The 19,313-nt window shown below is 43.9% G+C and overlaps 1 protein-coding gene across 4 annotated transcripts in view; it reads left to right on the plus strand.

Moving 5' to 3' along the window:
• Positions 1-19,313, plus strand: part of FBXO42 (F-box protein 42) — a 122,543-nt gene that overhangs the window by 56,807 nt on the left and 46,423 nt on the right. For all 4 annotated transcript variants that reach the window (XM_052656420.1, XM_052656428.1, XM_052656411.1 and 1 more), the window contains exon 2: positions 16,924-17,190. In XM_052656420.1, the coding sequence (XP_052512380.1) occupies positions 16,941-17,190 (250 nt within the window). In that variant the 5' untranslated portion in view covers positions 16,924-16,940. The remainder of the gene's footprint in view (positions 1-16,923; positions 17,191-19,313) is intronic.

The raw sequence follows: 19,313 nt of genomic DNA on the forward strand, positions 1-19,313 counted from the left end.
AGATGGTATTTATTGCCTATCTCTCTCATTAGAATGTTTTCCATCAGTCTTTTATATAATAGCTTATATAATAATCACCCTTTATTGATTATAAATTATTAGAGTTTACAAAATGGTGACTTTCTGTCATTCCTTCTTCATCTAGGTAGAATTTCTCCCAAAGTTCTTTCTTGTATTAACTATTTGGTTATGGTTAGTATAGGAAAGACAGGAAAAGAACTTGGTTCTTTCCCTTTGTTAAGCTTTAGTAATCATGAGTTAATCCATTAGCAGCCTCTCCTGATGACCAGTGAGTTTTCTTTGCTGTCATTTTAACTGACAAATGTTAATATATTTGATACATTTAAATCCATAATAGTTTCCTTAGGGTTTGTGTTTTTATGCTCAGGTTGTTTCTCTTCGGGGTGTGGGGTGCCTTCAGGTTGGGCCCTGTGCCTTCTGATATGACTGCTTCTGTCCTCAATAGCCGCTTTGCTCTGGGGCTGAAGAAGATATCCCAGGCTCTTCTTGTGTGTTTCCTACCCTGCTTGGCGAAACAGCCATTCTTGAAGGAGACCTACTTCATTCTAGTGGAGATATACTATATAGAGACCACAGTCCAGGTGGCCGGGTGCTCATTGCTCCTGAGACACCATTGTTTGTGTTCTGAATCTTGTTCAATGAACCAGGCTAGGAAATACTTTCTTTTAAGAGAGGAAAAAATGAGTTCCTACTGATACTTTTGATTTATGTTTATAATTGTAGGAGTTTTATTTTATCTCTTTAATTTTATACTTGTATCTGTTTTTGTTTTTTGTTTTGGTTTTAGCTTTTAATGGAGTAAACATTATTTATTTGCTTTACACTGTACCTGTAGAATTTAAAAAAAAAGGATGATGGCAATATTTATACTATAAGTAAGACTACTGAATGCAGCTTTTTTATGGAGTTTTTTGTGCTTAAAATATAACACACAAATGATGTGTAGTAAGAAATACTGCTTTTTAAAGCTGCTTGAACTGATTTCCATCTCTGTGGTGTTATGCCACCTGTTTGCTGTACAGTTAGATATGACAGTGTTTTTCAAATATTTTTTCCTTGATAATTTCTCAAGATCACTGTTTCCCACCCTGAAACTCTCTGTAATATATTTACTTTCTTCCGGAGAAGTTTAATGTTAATGCATGCCTGTTTGTCTATTTAGCTCATCTTTATGTACTCTCCATTTAACATACCTCCTTTTTGAAGTATTGATTATGGTTTGCAGTTTAAAAGAAGTAACAGAAGTATATAACTCCTAACAAACTCGGTATTATCTTTCTTTTGTATGATACTTTTATTGTGTGGCTGGGAACTCTGTTAGTGTATGTCAGTTTGATTTTAACATGAGTAAACTGATCTGAAGTCGTAATGTGAAGCAATTAAATTACAGGTATTAAGTTTTATAGTATGTTCTTATGGATTTCTTTGAAGGAATATTTAGAAACTAATACAGCATTGGAAATCAACTATATTTGAATAAAATTTTTTTAAAAAGAATATTTCAAAGTCAGCTGTTGTTCCTAGTGGCTCACTGGTAAAGAATCCCCCTACCAATGCAGGAGACATAGGTTAGATACATGGTCCAGAAAGATCCCACATCCCTCAGAGCAGCTAAGCCCGTGCGCCACAGCTATTGAGCCGTGCTCTCGAGCCTGAAGCCTGCAAGGCCTCGAGCCCCTGCTCCCCGAGAAGAGCAGCCCCTGCAGGGAGGAGCCCGCCACCTGGAGCCGAGGCGCCTGCTCGCCACGCCTGGGGAGGAGCTCGTGCGGCAGTGGAGACCAGCACAGCCGGAAACGCGTGTGGATGAGTAGGCAAGGTTCTGCCTAAAAAGTCGTCTGTTCAGAACAGGTCATTCAGTTGACCTTTGGCTCCAAGTACAGAATCTCACCGTCGCATATTTCTTTCTCCCTGGAATGTAATATTACAGTCTTTTTTTGAATACATTTGTATTTTGTACAGTCTTTGCTTATTTTTATAAAAGTGGTACAAAGTACCATGTTTTGACATTTCTTGTTTTTTTTTTTTTTAAACCAGATAATTGATAGAGTATGCAGAATCAGTTTCCCTGAGATTATAGCAAATTTAAAGAAAGTCAGAGATAGGAATTAATTTCCTTCACTCCATCCTTTTAAATGTGGACTCTGAAATCAGGGTGTTAAAGAATTTTAGCCGTCACACTCTCCATCTGGATACGGCATGACACGACACATACAGGAAGGCGGTTGGCGTTGGCAGCTGTCACTCACTCCCGGGCGCTCCGCCTCAAGGCGTGTCTCCCACCTAAGCCGGCCCTGGCTGGCACGCGCTGTCCTGGTCGGCTCTCGTGCCCTTGCCTCCGTCTGGGCTCTTCTGGAAGTCCTGGAAATAAGACGTGAGATGCGAGTTTTAATTAGAAATAAGACGTGAGGTGCGAGTTTTAATTAGAAATAAGACGTGAGATGCGAGTTTTAACTTATAAATAAGACGTGAGATGCGAGTTTTAATTAGAAATAAGACGTGAGATGCGAGTTTTAATTAGAAATAAGACGTGAGATGCGAGTTTTAATTTATGAATAAGACGTGAGATGCGAGTTTTAATTTATAAATAAGACGTGAGATGCGAGTTTTAATTAGAAATACGTGAGATGCGAGTTTTAATTTAGAAATAAGACGAGATACGAGTTTTAATTTATAAATAAGACGTGAGATGCGAGTTTTAATTAGAAATAAGATGTGAGATACGAGTTTTAATTTAGAAATAAGTCGTGAGATACGAGTTTTAATTAGAAATAAGTCGTGAGATACGAGTTTTAATTAGGCGAGTTATTAATGAGGAGAGTTGTGACTTGTGAAGTGGTGGAAAGCAGTAGCTCTCTGTGCTATTTATCTAATGTTGGCTTAGGTCTTGGTGGCCACCTAACTCAACAAATATTTATAGAACTCTCAGATAATCAAGATACTGTGCAAAATGAATAGAAGGCCAGACGCGTACTTGATTTTTTTTTAAATGAAGCCGCAGTTGCCGCTGTTTATTTTTGTGGTTTTCACTTGTTCTTGGCTGCGCTGGGGCTCTCTTGCTGCCCACAAGCTCCCCTCAGTTGGGGCGGGTGGGGCTGCGCCTCTGCGATGGCGTCTCTGGTTGCGGAGCACGGACCCAGCGCCCTGGCTCGGGAGGTGCAGGGCACAGGCTCAGCTGCCCTGAGGCCTGTGGGGTCTTGTGGACCAGGGATCGGACCATGCCCCCTGCGTTGGCAGGCAGATTCTCAACCACTGGACCACCTGGGAAGCCCCTGATAAGCTTTTAAAGCCCATTTTATGATTTTAAAATAAAATTAACAGCTGTATACACGGTAGGTGGGAGTGTAAATTGGAACACTCACTTTAAAAGACAGTTTGGCATCATCTAGTAAATATGTATAACCCACACCCAGCAACTTCACACCCGAATATGTACTCTAGAGAACTGGTTTTCACCCTGGGCTTGTAGCCCATTAGAATGAAGACAGGTCAGTGGCATTTGACCAACAGTCTTCTTAAATGATAAATGCTATAGAAAATACCAGTGTGCTTTACTGCGACGGTATTATTCTGTGAAACCTTTTCCTCGTTATGTATCTGTATATATGTGGGTGGGCTGTGAGGTAAAATATATGTTCTTATTGTGGTTGCTGTCAAGAAAATTTGAAAGCCACTATTCTAGAGAAGCTACAAGTGCTTGTTATTTCATAAGAAGTAACTGATTTCATTCAACAAAGATGAACTGTGACTGATTCCCACAACAAGATTTTACACTGCAGTGAACTGCAGCTTGTCCAACACCTAAGCAGTGTATTTCCCATGCGCCATCCTTACGGGGTGGAGCTGTAAAGAAAAGCGAGGGATTGATAAACACAGCAGCATGGTGACTACTTCCGGTTGAAGTGAGAGTGTCAGTCGCTCAGCCGCGTCTGACTCTTCGCGACCCTGTGGGCCGCAGCCTGCTGGGCCCCTCTGTCCATGGGCTTCTCCAGGCAGGAGCGCTGACGTGGGTTGCGGTCTCCTTCTCCAGGGGCCCTTCCTGGCCCGGGCATCAGGACCCTGTCTCCCGCACTGCAGGCGGATTCTTCACCATCTGAGCCGCCAGGGAAGTGGCGCTCCTGGATGCGTCAGGGCGAAGGTTGAGAGGAGGCAAAGCTAAAGAGGAGAGTGAGAAGCTGGCTCAAAACTCAGCCTTCAGAAAACTAAGATCACGGTGTCCAGTCCCATCACCTGTGGCAAATAGACGGGGAAACAGTGGAGACAGTGACAGACTTTTTTCCTGGGCTCCAGAATCACTGCGGATGGTGACTGCAGCCATGAAATTAAAAGACGCTTGCTTCTTGGAAGAAAAGCTACGCCAAACCTAGACAGCATATTAAAAAGCAAAGACATTGCCAACAAAGGTCTGTATACTCAAAGCTATGGTTTTTCTAGTCATCATGTATGGATGTGGGAGTTGGACCATAAAGAAGACTCAGTGTCAAAGAACTGATGCTTGTGAACATTGGAGAAGACTCTTGAGAGTCCCTTGGACTGCACGGAGATCCGACCAGTCCATCCTAAAGGAGATCAGCCCTGAATATTCCCTGGAAGGACTGATGGTGAGAAGCTGAAACTCCAGTACTTTGGCCACCTGATGTGAAGAGCTGACTCATTAGCAAAGACCCTGATGCTGGGAGGGATTGGGGGCAGAGGAGAAGGGGACGACAGAGGGTGAGATGGTTGGATGGCATCACCGACTCGATGGACATGAGTTTGCGTGAGCGCCGGGAGATGGGGAAGGAAAGAGAAGCCTGGCGTGCTGCAGTCCGTGGCGTCGCAGAGTCGGACACGACTGAGCAACTGAGCCACAGCGACACAAGGCTGAGCAGGGCCTCAGAGGCTCCTAAAGGCCCTGGTGGTGGTCTGTTTTCTGACTTAGATGTGGCTACACAGTGATTAACTTTTAAAAAAACTGTGCATCTGTGTTCTGTGCAGTTTTTTTATTGTAAATTTATGTAACAAAGCTTAACATTTAATAATCTTTACCTATAGTCAAGTGACATTGAGCACACCTGCGTTGTTGGGTTATTCATCCCAGCATGTTTTGTCCTCCTCTGAAACTCCATGCGCGTTGAGCAGTAGCTCCCTGTCTCCCCGGCCTCTGTCTCTCTGGCCTCTGTCTGTCTCTCCGGCCTCTGTCTGTCTGCCCAGCCTGTCTGTCTGTCTCTCCGGCCGCTGTCTGTCTCCCCGGCCGCTGTCTGTCTCCCCGGCCGCTGTCTGTCTCCCCGGCCCCTGTCTGTCTGCCCGGCCCCTGTCTGTCTCCCCGGCCCCTGTCTGTCTCCCCGGCCCCTGTCTGTCTCCCCGGCCCCTGTCTGTCTCCCCGGCCCCTGTCTGTCTCCCCGGCCTCTGTCTCCCCTGGCGGCTGCCGCTCTCTCTAGCTGTATGACCTGAGTGCTCTGGGTGCCGCGTGGAGTCAGAGTTGTGTGTCTGGCTTGCTTCACTTAGCATGGTGTCTTCCGGCGTCTCCTTGTGGCGTGTGTCAGCATCCCTTCCTGTTTCAGGTAACTTGTATTCCTTTGTTGTGTGTCTGCTGCGTTTTATTTGTCCATGACCCACTGATAGGCATTTGTGTTGTTTCCACCTTTTTGCTGTTGTGAACGGTGCTGCTCTGAACATGAGTATACAGATATCGTTCAGTTCTTCTGTTAAACAGTTATTCCTTCTGGAAATTTCCTGCTGGTCCAGGGGTTAGGACTCAGCGCTTCCACTGCAGGGGCCAGGTCAGGGGACTAAGATCTTGTAAGCTGTATGGCACAGCCAAAAGTGATAATAAAACTTTAAAAATGTGTTTCTTCCAATGAAATAGCTCTGTAGTGGATGAGTGAACTAGAAAGATGTTAGCCCTTCTTAAAACTGAAGCTATGAAGTGGTGATTGCTCTAGCCATCCTAACCCCGGGGGAGAGTTTTGCTTGCTTTATTATTTTGTAGACTTTCCTCTGGATCCTGAAGAGTTTTCCAACTTAAATCATTTTGGAATGAGGTTTGGACTTGCTCCTTTTTATTCTTTTCTTTCTTTTTCTTTTTTTTTAAATGTACCATAAAATAGCATCTTATGTTTTAAGGTTTGGCTTCTGTGGAAAGTTTGAAATTATAAGTTTCACTGCAACACCCCTAAATAACAGTAATAAGAATTGATATGTTTCATTGTAGTTTAAAGAAGAAAAGTGCTACAGTTAAGTCTTGCTAAAAATATAGACCTTAAGAATTTAGTAGGGGAAATACTTGAGTAAAAAGTGTTATAACTTTACCAGCCAGTGAAACAAAAGATCAGCTAAGCTATTTCTAAAAGAAATTAGGTTACATTCGTCTTTCATGCATTCTTGCCAGTAGCCATCATTGTCTCTTTTTCTAGCATTAGGAAATGGTTTCCCAGCATACTGGGAGTTTTAATATAAATTAGCCTTTTAATAAATTCAGACTATATAACTTGTTTAAATTGTGGACTTTTTTCACAAACGAAATTAGTAGTAAACTGGAATGTTAAGATCGTGGCGAGTAGTGAGACTGCAGTTCCGAGAGTAGGGGTCCAGGCTCACGCTGCCCTGAGGGTCTCTGCGTGCGTGCGTGTGTTTGTGAGGCCTCTCCTCTCTGACTGCGCTGGGGCTGCGTTGCCGCGCGCAGGCTTTCTCTGGCTGCGGCCGGCGGAAGGCTGCTCTCTGGCCACGTGCGAGGGCGTCTCTCTCACTTCTGAGAGGTCCTGTGGCTCACGGGCCCTGCAGCGCGTGTGCACTGCATGGGCTCAGCTGTGGTGTGTGAGCTTAGTTGCCCTGTGGCATCTGGACTCTTCCCAGAGGGGGGATCAAACCTGTGTCCCCTGCATCGGCGGGTGGGTTTTTAACCACTGTACCACCAGGGAAATCCAGGTTTCCTTTCTTGAAAGTAAAAGCTGTCATTGAGAGATTATGATTCTCCAGCTTGAGTGTTTAAACACCTTTCTATGAAGCTGATGATTAGGGGGTAGGACGTGTGTGTGTAGTTTTTTTGTTTTTGCTTTTTGCAGGATTTTTTTTTTTTTTTTTTTTTGCCTTATTCGGGAAAATAAAAATTTGTTGGCCCTATATGAGTCCAAAAACACTTGCTGATCTGTGCAATTCAGAGGTCGGAGAGCTGCTGCGATGGAACCTTTCCCCAAAAGGCTAAGAGAGTCTCCGCACGCAGCGGGCCTCCCTTACTTCTCCCTTGTCAGAGTGAGGGTATGTAACGGCAGAAAAATCAGAACATTTTAAATATAGGAATGATTTTTAGGAGCTGTACATTTTATCTTTTAATTTTTTTTTGTTTAAATTTCTTTGGCAGCACCAAGCAGCTTATAAGATTTTAGTTCCCCAGCCAGGGATGGAACCCACGCCTTCTGCAGGGAGAGTGCAGAGTCTTCACCACTGGGCCACTGGGGAAGTCCTTATGCCCCATTTTTACTCTCTAGTTGCTTTCAGCTGTCTGAAGTCTCTGATTTTATTAGTTTTACTTAAGTTTTTGATAGGAAGTTTCTGTTTTTTATCACAATATCTAGAAGTGAACATTTAGGTTTTGTTGTTGACTCTGAAATGAATTCCTGAGACTTGTCTGCTTATTCATTCGGCAGTCTTTTGCTGAGTGTGTATATGGATACAAGAAATGAATTGTTTCCCGTTGTGCCCTAGGGAGGAGGAGGTGGCGGCAGGCAGTGGTGCAGTAAGCGCTAGTGTGAAGGCAGGTCTTCAGTGCTGCGGAAGGCGGAAGGAGAGGTGCCTGCGTGAGCTTCGCTGCAGCCTGGTGTGGTCCGCTCTGGGCTGATGCAGCTCACTGCTGTTGCAGTGTGGCTATCTGCCTCTTCCCCATCGTCTTTCATAAATGATTATTTTCGAGAGAAAAATAATTTCTAAGCCTAGAAGACCACACCTTTTAATGCACCTACTCTCTCACCTCTGATTCATACTGAACTTCCGATGAAAGCCTTTTGTCTCACATCAGTGTTGTAATTAAATTATACAATTAGAATTGTTCTGTCCTTTGTATGTTATTACTTAAAATCTAAAAATTCAAGCTCTCACAAAATACAAATTTGGGTATTAAAGTTCTGTTACACTTATTCAGTTTATACCACATGAAACATTTTGCTGAACCTAGAATATATGGAATTTTCAGAACCTAGAATATCTTCATTGATTGAAACCAGTACATTCTCCTCAGCCTTCCATACGCAGTGAAATCTGCTGGCTGCATATGAATACGGGGCGTGGGCCTGAGAACTGGCGCATTTCTGCTCTCTGATAGTCATGAACCGCTTTCATTTAACATCAGCCATTGCAAAGAGTGATAAGAAAGTATCCTGATGGGTACTTGGGGGAAACACTTCATTTTTCTATTTCATTAAAAGGACTCTTAGATAACACAGAGAGATGAGTTAACCATTAGAAAAGAACCTCACTGTAGCTGATATCTGTTATTAAACTTGGAATGCTTTTTAGAAACAGCTCTCTGAATTTCCTTGTCAAAATAGCTTACAGTTTGCTAATAGCAACTGTAGTTATGCCAAATTTCTCTATTTCTAGACTTTTTTGGTCAAAATACCGACTGTCAGGAGTTAAGGAGTCTGCAGATTATGAACTTCTGTTAATGTACGTAAGATATTAAGTAGTTTGTACTTGTGATAAAATGCCCATCACATAAAAAATGGCTTTTGCGCTTTTGTCCTGAAAGTAATTCTGTAAGTGACAAAGAATGTTGGTACAGGAGACAGTAACTCGAAACTCTTTCATCTTCCCACCTTCCCCCATTTCACCCTCTGGGATGACGAACTGTAAGCCTATTCTTCAAGCCCAAAGGCTTCCTTCTGTGTAACTTCCTTCTCAAACTAGTTGGAAGCCATCTCTTCCTTCCCTGAGCTGCTAGAACTTCTTGTTTGGTGCCACAGTCTGGCTTGTGTTGGTGTTCTCCATGTGTCTCTGGCTCTTACTGGGTTAATCTCTCTGAGAGGAATTGGCGGCATATCTTCTTTTTGTGACTCCCATGGGATCTAGTCAAGGCTATGGTTTTTCCAATGGTCATGTATGGATGTGAGAGTTGGACTATAAAGAAAGCTGAGCACTGAAGAATGGATGCTTTTGAACTGTGGTGTTGGAGAGGACACTTGAGAGTCCCTTGGACTGCAAGGAGATCCAACCAGTCCATCCTAAAGGAAATCAGTCCTGGGTGTTCATTGGAAGGACTGATGTTGAAGCTGAGACTCCAATACTTTGGCCACCTGATGCGAAGAGCTGACTCATTTGAAAAGATCCTGATGCTGGGAAAGATCGAGGGCAGGAGGAGAAGGGGACGATAGAGGATGAGAAGGTTGGATGGCATCACCAACTCAATGGACTTGAGTTTGAGTAAGCTCCGGGAGTTGGTGATGGACAGGGAGGCCTGGCGTGCTGCAGTCTGTGGGGTTGCAAAGAGCCGGACATGACTGAGCGACTGAACTGAATGTTCCATTGGTATCTTCTGAGTGCGTGAAGTAAGGTGCATTTTATCTTTTGCCAGTTTTTCGTTTGTGACTTTTGCATTTGATCTAGTACAGTGATGAAAATAATGGTGGAAAATAGGGAGACATTATCATCTTAGACTGGATCGTATTGTGGTCTGTAAATCTCCATCCAGCAGTATTTTATATTTGCAAGAACAGTATTTAACCCTTAGCTCACCTTAGTGTGACAGTGGTGGGTAGCTTCGCAGGTTTCCTGATGCTGTCCGTTGGGGTTGCTTCTTCGTCCTCGCAGCTTCGTCCTCATGCTGACCGATGGCTGTGGGTGTTTTCCGTTCAGTCCGGAATGCCTCAGTGCTTAAAGCCTCGGTGCTTGATTTTACCATCATCATCAAGTTTCTTCCTTCATTGCATTGGTTTCACCTTTTGAAATGGTAAAGAATAAACTTGATTACATTTTAAATGTTCAGCTTTCTTTTAGGTAAGTGAAGTATATTCTGATTTTCTTAAGAAAAGAAAGTGTGTTAACTCCAAGAGGATTGTCACATGTCTAGTTCTGTAGAAGCCAAAAGTACAATTGGTCACATACTGTTCTGGGCAGTGATTGTTACATGGATAACAAAGTAATCTCATTCGCATCTTGAATTTCTTTGAATCGATTTTAACTCTTCACAAGTTAATCTGTTTCCTCCAATAAGTTCAGATTAGTTTGTTGCCATCTGCTGTCTTTATAGAATCTTTATGAAGTAGGTGGAAAACATTCATTTTTTAGAGGTAGAGAGATTTTTCCTGTCTTAACTCTGTGTGACTTACCTTGGGTCACACAGCATTATAGCTAGAAATAGTAACCACATCTCCCAGACTCAGAGACTTCAGTGCAGTTCAGTTGCTCAGTCTTGAACCGCAGCACGCCAGGCCTCCCTGTCCATCACCAACTCCTGGAGCTTGCTCAAACTCATGTCCATCGAGTCGGTGATGCCGTGCAACCATCTCATCCTCTGTCGTCCCTTTCTCCTCCTGCCTTCAATCTTTCCCAGCATCAGTAGGGTCTTTTCCAAGGAGTCAGCTCTTCGCATCAGGTGGCCAGAGTATTGGAACTTCAGCATCAGTCCTTCCAATGAGTATTCAGGGTTGATTTCCTTTAGGATTAACTGGTTGGATCTCCTTGCAGTCCAGGGGACTCTCAAGAGTCTTCTCCAATACCACTGTTCAAAAGCATCAATTCTTTGGCACTCACCCTTCTTTATGGTCCAACTCTCACATCCATACATGACTATTCGAAAAACCGTAGCTTTGACTATGTGGACCTTTGTTGACAGTGATGTCTTTGCTTTTCAAAGGGCAAAATTCCTGGAACCAGAGGGGTATATTCTCTCTGACCAGTAAGCTATCTTGACAGCATCCAGTGGCATATAATAAGGGTAGGATCTGCTGTTTCCTGAATGTGCTGATATTATTGATGTGATTTCTATTATAAAATAATGCAAAGCATGTTGTGAGTAGAAATGTCAATAAGCTTCACCCTTATTTGAATGTCTAGTGCTAGGAAGACAAGATGCCTAGGCAATGATCTCTGCTCTCAAGGAGCTCAGATTTTAGTGAGTTAGCTTCAGTTTGTGGTTTCTCCCAAAGACTTGGTCACTTTAGGGAAACTAAGAAGGCCTAACACAAATGTGAAGAGCGAGGAAGATTTCTTTTAAAGACTTTCGTGAAAACCGCAGTCATTGAGTTAATACAGTTCATGTGGCGTGTTTTGCGGGGCATCCTTTGGCATGGAAAATGAACCACCGTTTCAGAATGGCTCTGCTTCCTCTGGGAGTATGAGTGGCGGTCCCAGCACCTAGCAGGGTCTGTGGCCGGCTGCAGGCTGGTGCTGGGCCCACGCCTGTGTGCTCCCCTCAGCACAAGTGCTGAAGACCCAGTTAGCAGGCTTGCTAACTGGGGGGTCGGGTTTGATACTGTGATGGACAGTGGAATGGTTGGATGATGAGAAATTTCAGTTGAACTGAAAATTCAGTTGAGAAAATTCAGTTCATTCAGGTTGAATGCTTAAAACTGGGGATTAAACAAAAATGTGAGTCCCTTTATTTAGGCTTGCTAATTGTACTTTGAGAAGATTTGGAAAGAGAGTCAGAAGTTATTTTATTGAGCCAAACAGATTTATTTTGCTTGGGGAACAAATAGTAATAGAAAGAACCTTTTGCAGCCTTCATTGATTGGGTTTGTTCAGAAGCAGACCCTCAGTGCACAGTCTGTCAAGGTGCGTTAGGGGGCAGTTGTGTTTCAGATGCTGTGTTTAATTCAAACATGAGAGATGCGGCCAAACTCAAGGGGTCTGTTTCTCTGGACTCTTTTCCTTGGTGAATTTCAGAGCTGACTGAGGGTTAAAAATATGAGACAGTCCATAAATGAGGGAATATAGTTAATGGGAGATGAAAAATGACAACTTGCAGGGAAGAGAGTAAGAGGGATTATGAACAGTGATTTTTTTTTTTTTTTCCCAGTAGAAAAAAAGGCACTTTTTGAGGGGAGAAAAGTTTGGGGGCCAGGAAATTCTGAGTTCTTTTTTCTGCAGCTGTACTGGTTTTAAATCAGTAGATTAACGGGGGGCTGCACTGGACTTTTGTTGCTGAACACGGGCTTTGTCTGGTTGCGGCAAGTGGGAGATATTCTTTCTTGTGGTTCGTGGGCTTCTCATTGCAGCGGCTTCTCCTGTGGAGGAGCCCGGGCCCTAGAGCGTGGGCTCAGCACTCGTGGTGCAGGGACTTAGCTGCCCCAGGGCGTGTGGGATCAGCCCCAGCCAGGGGTCCAGCCCACGTCCCCTGCATGGGCAGCTGGGTTCCTGTCCGCTGTGCCACCAAGGCGCAGTCCCTGTGCTCTCGTTAAACTTTTCTAAAATTTACATTGGAGTGTATTTGATTAACGGTGTTGCGTTGGTTTCATGTACACAGCTAAGTGACTCATTTATAAATATTTGTATTCTTTTTCAAATTCTTTCCCCAGTTAGGTTATCACAGAATATTGAGCAATTTCCCTTGCTGCCCAGTAGGGCCTTGTTGGTTATCTAGTTTAAATGTAGCAGTTTGTGCACGTCAAATCCAAAGCCCCAATGCACCCTTCCTCCCCACCCTCTCCTCCCTGGCACCCTTGCGTTTGTTCTCTAAATCTGTGACTCTGTTTTGCACATAAGTCCATTTGTATCATTTTTCTTGGAGATCCTGCATGTTAGCAGCATCATGTGGCGTTTGTCTTTCCCTGGCTGGCTTGGGAAGACCCGTCCAGGTTGCTATGAATGGATTGTTTCATTCTTTTTCATGGCTGAGTAGCAGTCCACGGTAGGTATGTGCCCCGTCTTTTCATGCATCCGTCTGTTGAGGGACACTTAGCTTACGTCTGTGTTTTGGCTGTTGTGAACAGTGCTGCCGGGAACACTGGAGTGAACACTGTGTTTTCTGCGGGTGCGTGCCCGGGAGCAGGATTGCTGGAGCGCACGGTAGCTCTGTTTTTAGTTTTTAAGGACCCTCCCTGCTGTTGTGCTTAGTGGCTGCACCAGTTACGCTGCTACCAGCAGTGTAGGTGGGCTTCCTCCTCTCCAGCCCTCGCCACCGTTTATCGTTTGTAGATGTCTTTGTTTGTTTGACTGTGCTGCAGGAACTTAGTTTCCTGGCCGGGGACTGAACCCAGGGCCACAGCAGTGAAAGCACAGAGCTCTGACCAGTGGGCCACCAGGGAATTCCCTGTGAATTTTTTCCCTTGATGACGGCTGTTCTGAGTAGTGTGAGATCATATCTTACTGTAGTTTTGATTTGCTTTTCTTTAAAAATTAGCAGTGCTGAGCATCTTTTCATGTGCCTTTTGACTGTCTCTATGTGTTCTTTGGAGAAATGTCTGTTTAGCTCTTTTGCCCTTTGTTCAGTTGGGGTTTTTTTTTGTTTTTTTTTAGCCACATGAGCTGTGAATTTTAGAGACTAATCCTTTGTCAGGCTTCAGCAGTACGTGAACTGTGAAGTTCCAGATGTTCAAGCTGGCTTTACAAAAGGTAGAGGAACCAGAGATCAAATTGCCAACATCCATTGGATTATTGAAAAAGCAAGAGAGTTCCAGAAAAACATCTATTTCTGCTTTATTGACTATGCCAAAGCCTTTGACTGTGTTGTTGTTAAGTCGCTCAGTAGTGTCTGACTCTTTGCGACCCCATGGATGGGGGCACGACAGGCTTCCCCATCCTTCACTATCTCCTAGAGTTCGCTCAGATTTGTGTCCACTGAATCGGTGATGCTGTCTAACCATCTCATCCCCTGCTGCCCCCTTCTCCTTTTGCCTTCAATCTTTCCCAGCATCAGGGTCTTTTCTAATGAGTCAGCTCTTCACATCACGTGGCCAAAGTATTAAAGCTTTCAGCCTCAGCATCAGTCCTTCCAGTGAATATTCAGGGTTGATTTTCTCGAGGGTTGACTGGTTTGATCTCCTTACAGTCCAACGGCTTCTCAAGAGTCTTCTCCAGCATCACAGTTTGACTGTATGGATCACCACAAATTGTGGAAAATTCTGAAAGAGATGGGAATACCAGACCACCTGACCTGCCTCTTGAGAAACCTATATGCAGGTCAGGAAGCAACAGTTAGAACTGGACATGGAACAACAGACTGGTTCCAAATAGGAAAAGGAGTACGTCAAGGCTGTATATTGTCATCCTGCTTATTTAACTTAAATGCAGAGAACATCATGAGAAATGCTGGGCTGGAGGAAGCACAAGCTGGAATCAAGATTGCCGGGAGAAATATCAGTAACCTCAGATATGCAGATGACACCACCCTTATGGCAGAAAGTGAAGAGGAACTAAAAAGCCTCTTGATGAAAGTGAAAGAGGAGAGTGAAAAAGGTGGCTTAAAGCTCAACGTTCAGAAAACGAAGATCATGGCATCCGGTCCCATCACTCCATGGGAAATAGATGGGGAAACTGGAAACAGTGTCAGACTTTATTTTTTGGGGCTCCAAAATCACTGCAGATGGTGACTGCGGCCATGAAATTAAAAGACGCTTACTCCTTGGAAGGAAAGTTATGAGCAACCTAGATAGCATATTCAAAAGCAGAGACTTTACTTTGTCAACAAAGGTTCGTGTAGTCAAGGCTGTGTATGGATGTGAGAGTTGGACTGTGAAGAAAGCTGAGCGCCGAAGAATTGATGCTTTTGAACTATGGTGCTGGAGAAGACTCTTGAGAGTCGCTTGGACGGCAAGGAGATCCAACCCGTCCATCATAGAGGAAATCAATCCTGAATATTCATTGGAAAGACTGATGTTGAAGCTGAAACTCCAATACTTTGTCCACCTGATGTGAAGAACTGACTCATTTGAAAAGACCCTGATGCTGGGAGGGATTGAATGAGGGAGAAGAAGGGGACGACAGAGGATGAGATGGCTGGATGGCATCACCAACTCAATGCTCATGAGTTTCCGTAAACTCCTGGAATTGGTGATGGACAGGGAAGCCTGGCGTGCTGCAGTTCTCTGGGGTCGCAAAGTTGGACGTGACTGAGTGACTGAACTGAACTGAACCGTTTGTCAGTCACATCATTTGCAAATATTTCCTTCTGTTCTCTGGGTTGTCTTTTCATTTTCTTTATGATTTCCTTTGCTGTGCAAAAGTTACTAAATTTAATTAAATCCCATTTGTTTACTTGTGTTTTTATTTCCATTACTCTGGGAGATGGCTTGAAAAATATATTGCTATGATTCATGTCAAAAAGTGGTCTGACTGTGTTTTCCTTCTGGTCTTACATTTATCTTTGATCCATTTTGAGTCTATTTTTCTGTATGGTGTTAGAGAGTTTTCTAATTTCATCTTTTTACATATAGCTGTCCAGTTTTCGCAGCACCACTCTGTCCTAGATGAAGTGACCGGAGGTGCGTGCGTTTGTTTCTGAGCTTCCTGTCCCCTCCATTGATCTGCGTATTTCTGGGTTGTGCCAGCAGTGCACTGTTTCGATTGCTGTAGCTTCGTAGCGTGGAGAGTAGTCAGGAGCCTGTTTCTTCCAGCTCCGTTTTTCTTTCTCAAGATTGCTTTGGCTATTCGTTTATGTCTGTTAGGATCTTTTATGTTGCTATACAGAATTTAAGAAATTCTGTTCTAGTTCTGTGAAAATGCCATTGGTGACTTGATAGGGATTCCATCGGATGTGTAGATTGCCTTGGGTAGCACAGTCACTTTGATATGTGACTGTACTCTTCAGCCTAGGAGTTAGGGCTGAAAATGGAGAGGCCTTCCTCTAGCAAGTTAAGCACGTGGAACGGAGTTCACTCAGTAGAGCAGAGGTGGCTGTCTAGGGTCTTTGATTTAACACAGTTTCTTGTAAACCCGTCCCAGTTCCTGCCTGCTTCCGAGGAATGGCGGGGATTGCTGCTGCCCTTCCTGTGCCACTGCTCCCCTCTCCCGACCGTGAGCATTTAGGCCGCTCCCCTGCTTCTCAGTAGCCCCCGGTTGTCCATCACCATCGGTTCGCCAGCAGCCACTTGGTCAGGACGCGTTGCGGCATCGTAGCTAATTTGGCAGATGCGTTGTGTCAGGAGCAACTTCGTGAGTTTTGACTCTTGGTCTTCTTGCTGCGGTCACTCTTTCCAGTCTTTAAGATATTGTGCGCAAGTTGCGTTCGCCTCATGTTCAGTTTGGACATGTAGTGCGTGCTATTCTGCCTCTCGCTCCGCGTCAGGATTCACCCCGAGTGTCTGTGGCTCCTTCCCGCACAGTGCTCTCTTGTATGAACGTAGCACAGTCTGTCTGTTCTCTTGGTGATGGGTATTTAGAGTGTTTCCAGTTTTTAGCTTCTCAGATCTGTTTCGATGTTTCCTATTTTAAATATTGTCTTGTATTTGGTATTACACTAGTTAAGCTTGTTATTAGAACATTTATTATCCTCTTAAGTGAACTGTCTTGTATAAAAGCTAAAAGAAACACCCTATCATTTCTTACCGCACATCCTCAGTGTTCCTTTACTCTCTTAGGGTGCACCGTTAGTCTCTTCTCCTAAGTTTGGGTCCTGAATCGTATTTCGGGCTAAGGGAAGCTAGCTGCTGCGCCCTTTGCTATTGCCGACCGTGCCCTTGAGTTAGAGGAGTTGTTGAGAACAAGTCTTTTGGTTTTATGGTTGTACCGGAACTTGGCTGACACTCTAGGTTTTCAGTGAAGAGGGAAAAAAGCGCTATCAGAAGCCTCTAGAGATTTATTAGGTATTTGGGATGGGCTTGGCATTTGAGGTGTGCCTGACAAATTAAGGTAGCTCGCGGCTAGTGTGGGGAAGTGCTAAAGGACAGGTTTCATTCTGAGCATCTGAAAGACGCCGTGCCCAGCGTGGCTGCAAGCGCTGAGCTAGTTCAGAACTTGAGGAAGTGTGCCCTGGCGTGTGCTTCTCTCCCGCTGCAGCTGTCACGTGGGATGTCATGGCCAGCTCCTCGGACAGCGACGACGACAGCTTCATGGCTGTGGACCAAGAGGAGAGCGTGCTGGAAGGGGCCGTGGAGCAAGATGAGGAGCTCCGCGCGGCGCTGGAGGCCGAGCAGACTCGGCGTAGCAGGTCCATGTCTGAGCTGCCAGAAGAGGTTTTGGAGTACATCCTGTCCTTCCTCTCCCCGTATCAGGAGCACAAAACCGCAGCCCTCGTCTGCAAGCAGTGGCATCGGCTGATTAAAGGTACTTTGGAAAGGGCAAAGGTGTATTTTCCCATTTAAGATTTCTTTGAATGATTTTTAATCTCTGTTTCATTGTTTCCTCCCTTCCGTTTATCGTGGTTCTGAAACAGCGGTAGACAGTTCGCCCTGTACATTTTTCTTTCTCTTTTTCCTGCCTAGTTTTATGAACAACTTGAATGCTGTAGTTTTTAATCCAACTTGAAGTTTTAAAATGAGGATTCTTTTCCTGCATATTCTTGGAGTTGATCCGGTAAACTGCATTATTCTGGAATAGGCAGAGTAGGGATGAGCGTGGATTGACGGTAAGAGCTAACCTCCATACAACTCTCACATTGCCAAGACTGTCGTGACCGCTTTACAGTTGACCTAGCAACCTGTGAATAGCTTAAAGTAGCTGTTTATGGTACATGTGGAGTTATGAAAGCATTTGATGCTTGATTTTATCTCTAAACAGCCCAGGTCCTATGTGTGTATTTTACTTTTTAAAATGTATTTCTCCCTTTTTTCCCCTCCATTTTCTAATCAAGATTTCAGCTTTAACTAAATGTTGAAGTTACTAATTATACTATATTTTTTCAAATATTTTTTTGTGTGGACCATTTTTAAAGTCTTTATTGAATCTGTTACAATATTGCTTCTGTTTTTGTTTTTTTGACCGTCAGGCATGTGGGGTCTTCGCTCCCTGACCAGGGATCAGACCTGCACCCCTGTGCTGGAGAGTGGTCTTAACCACTGACCATCAGTGCAGTCCCCTGTATTTTGAATTAATAACAGTTATTTTGTTTTAGGTAGAAAGGGCCTTTTTTTTTTTTTTTTTTTTTTTTTAATGAAGATGACCAAGCCAGTTGAATAGTCTTTGATCAAAGCAAGGGTTGTATTGACTTTTTCTTTGCTGATGTGAGCAAGGCATCCAGAGATAAGAGAGAGGGAAAAGGTTTAGATCAGAATCAGTCTTAAAATCTTTCCTAGAACCAGAGAGGTTCTCTGAGGAGTAGGGTCTTTATCAGTTGTCCGGAGTGCAACCTCGATGGCTAATAAGGACCAGCTGTGTTGAAACTGCCCCGGGGCCCTGCGCGCATCTGCTCACAACTGGTGACATCGGCGTGCACAGCCTGCTTCTGCTGCAGAGTTAGTGGACTCTGCAGGAGAGACTGGCTCCCTGCACTACGGAGGTGGATGGTTTCACCTCGAAAATAGAGGAGGAAGAATCATACATGAGGGGGGGCGATCTAATCAAAGAGACTCATTTATTCTTGGCATTCTTATCATTTCTCCCTTTTCTTTTTCAAGAGAAAAGAACCTTAACGTAGTATGCGCAGTCTTAGATGTTCTGGGGGGAGTCACTGCCAGCACAGTGTTTTCTCCCCTCAATCATCATGTCTCTGTCTTTTATTCATTGCTGCCTTACCTCAGTCCAGGATTTGAAAATCTGTATTACTTCACCAGTGTATAGTTGGCAGTATGGTCACACATTAAGAATGGTCATGTCTTTTTAATACTCCAGTTCTTATCTGTGAGTTCAGCCAAGGGAGAATGATCATCACTGGAAAACATGTTCTGTGATCCTACTTAAGGATCCACAAGGCGGCATAAATTCAAGAATGATATTCTTTCAGAATGTAAATAATTGATTGTACACTTCATTCAGAACGCTTCTCTTTGAAATAAGATAGTAATTTCATGTGTTGGAAAAACAGATTGTTCCAGAAGTATGAAGCTCTCACTTTTTAAAAAAAATGGACCTTATTTTTTTTAAAGTGGTTTTTGGGTTCACAGCAAAGTTGCGCGGGTCATAGATTTCCCGTATAGCCTCTGCCCCGAGACGCGCACAGCCTCTCCCGCTTTCAGCATCCTCACCAGGGTGGTACATTTTACAATTGATGATCCTGCATTGATAACATTGATGTATCATTGTCACTCAAAATCTGCAGTTTACTTTAGGGGGTATATCCTGTGACTTTGGACATGTATATAATGACATGTATCCAGCATTATAGTAAAAACTCTGATTTTTTTTTTAAACAGCTTTCCTTAGTTATAAATTCATCATTTCATAATCCACTGTCAGCTAGTTATTATCTCCTTGTTTAATACAGAGAATCCGTGGTCTAACCATAGATATTT

Source organism: Budorcas taxicolor, chromosome 2 (genome assembly GCF_023091745.1).
Source record: "Budorcas taxicolor isolate Tak-1 chromosome 2, Takin1.1, whole genome shotgun sequence".
NCBI classification, from domain to species: Eukaryota; Metazoa; Chordata; class Mammalia; order Artiodactyla; family Bovidae; genus Budorcas; species Budorcas taxicolor.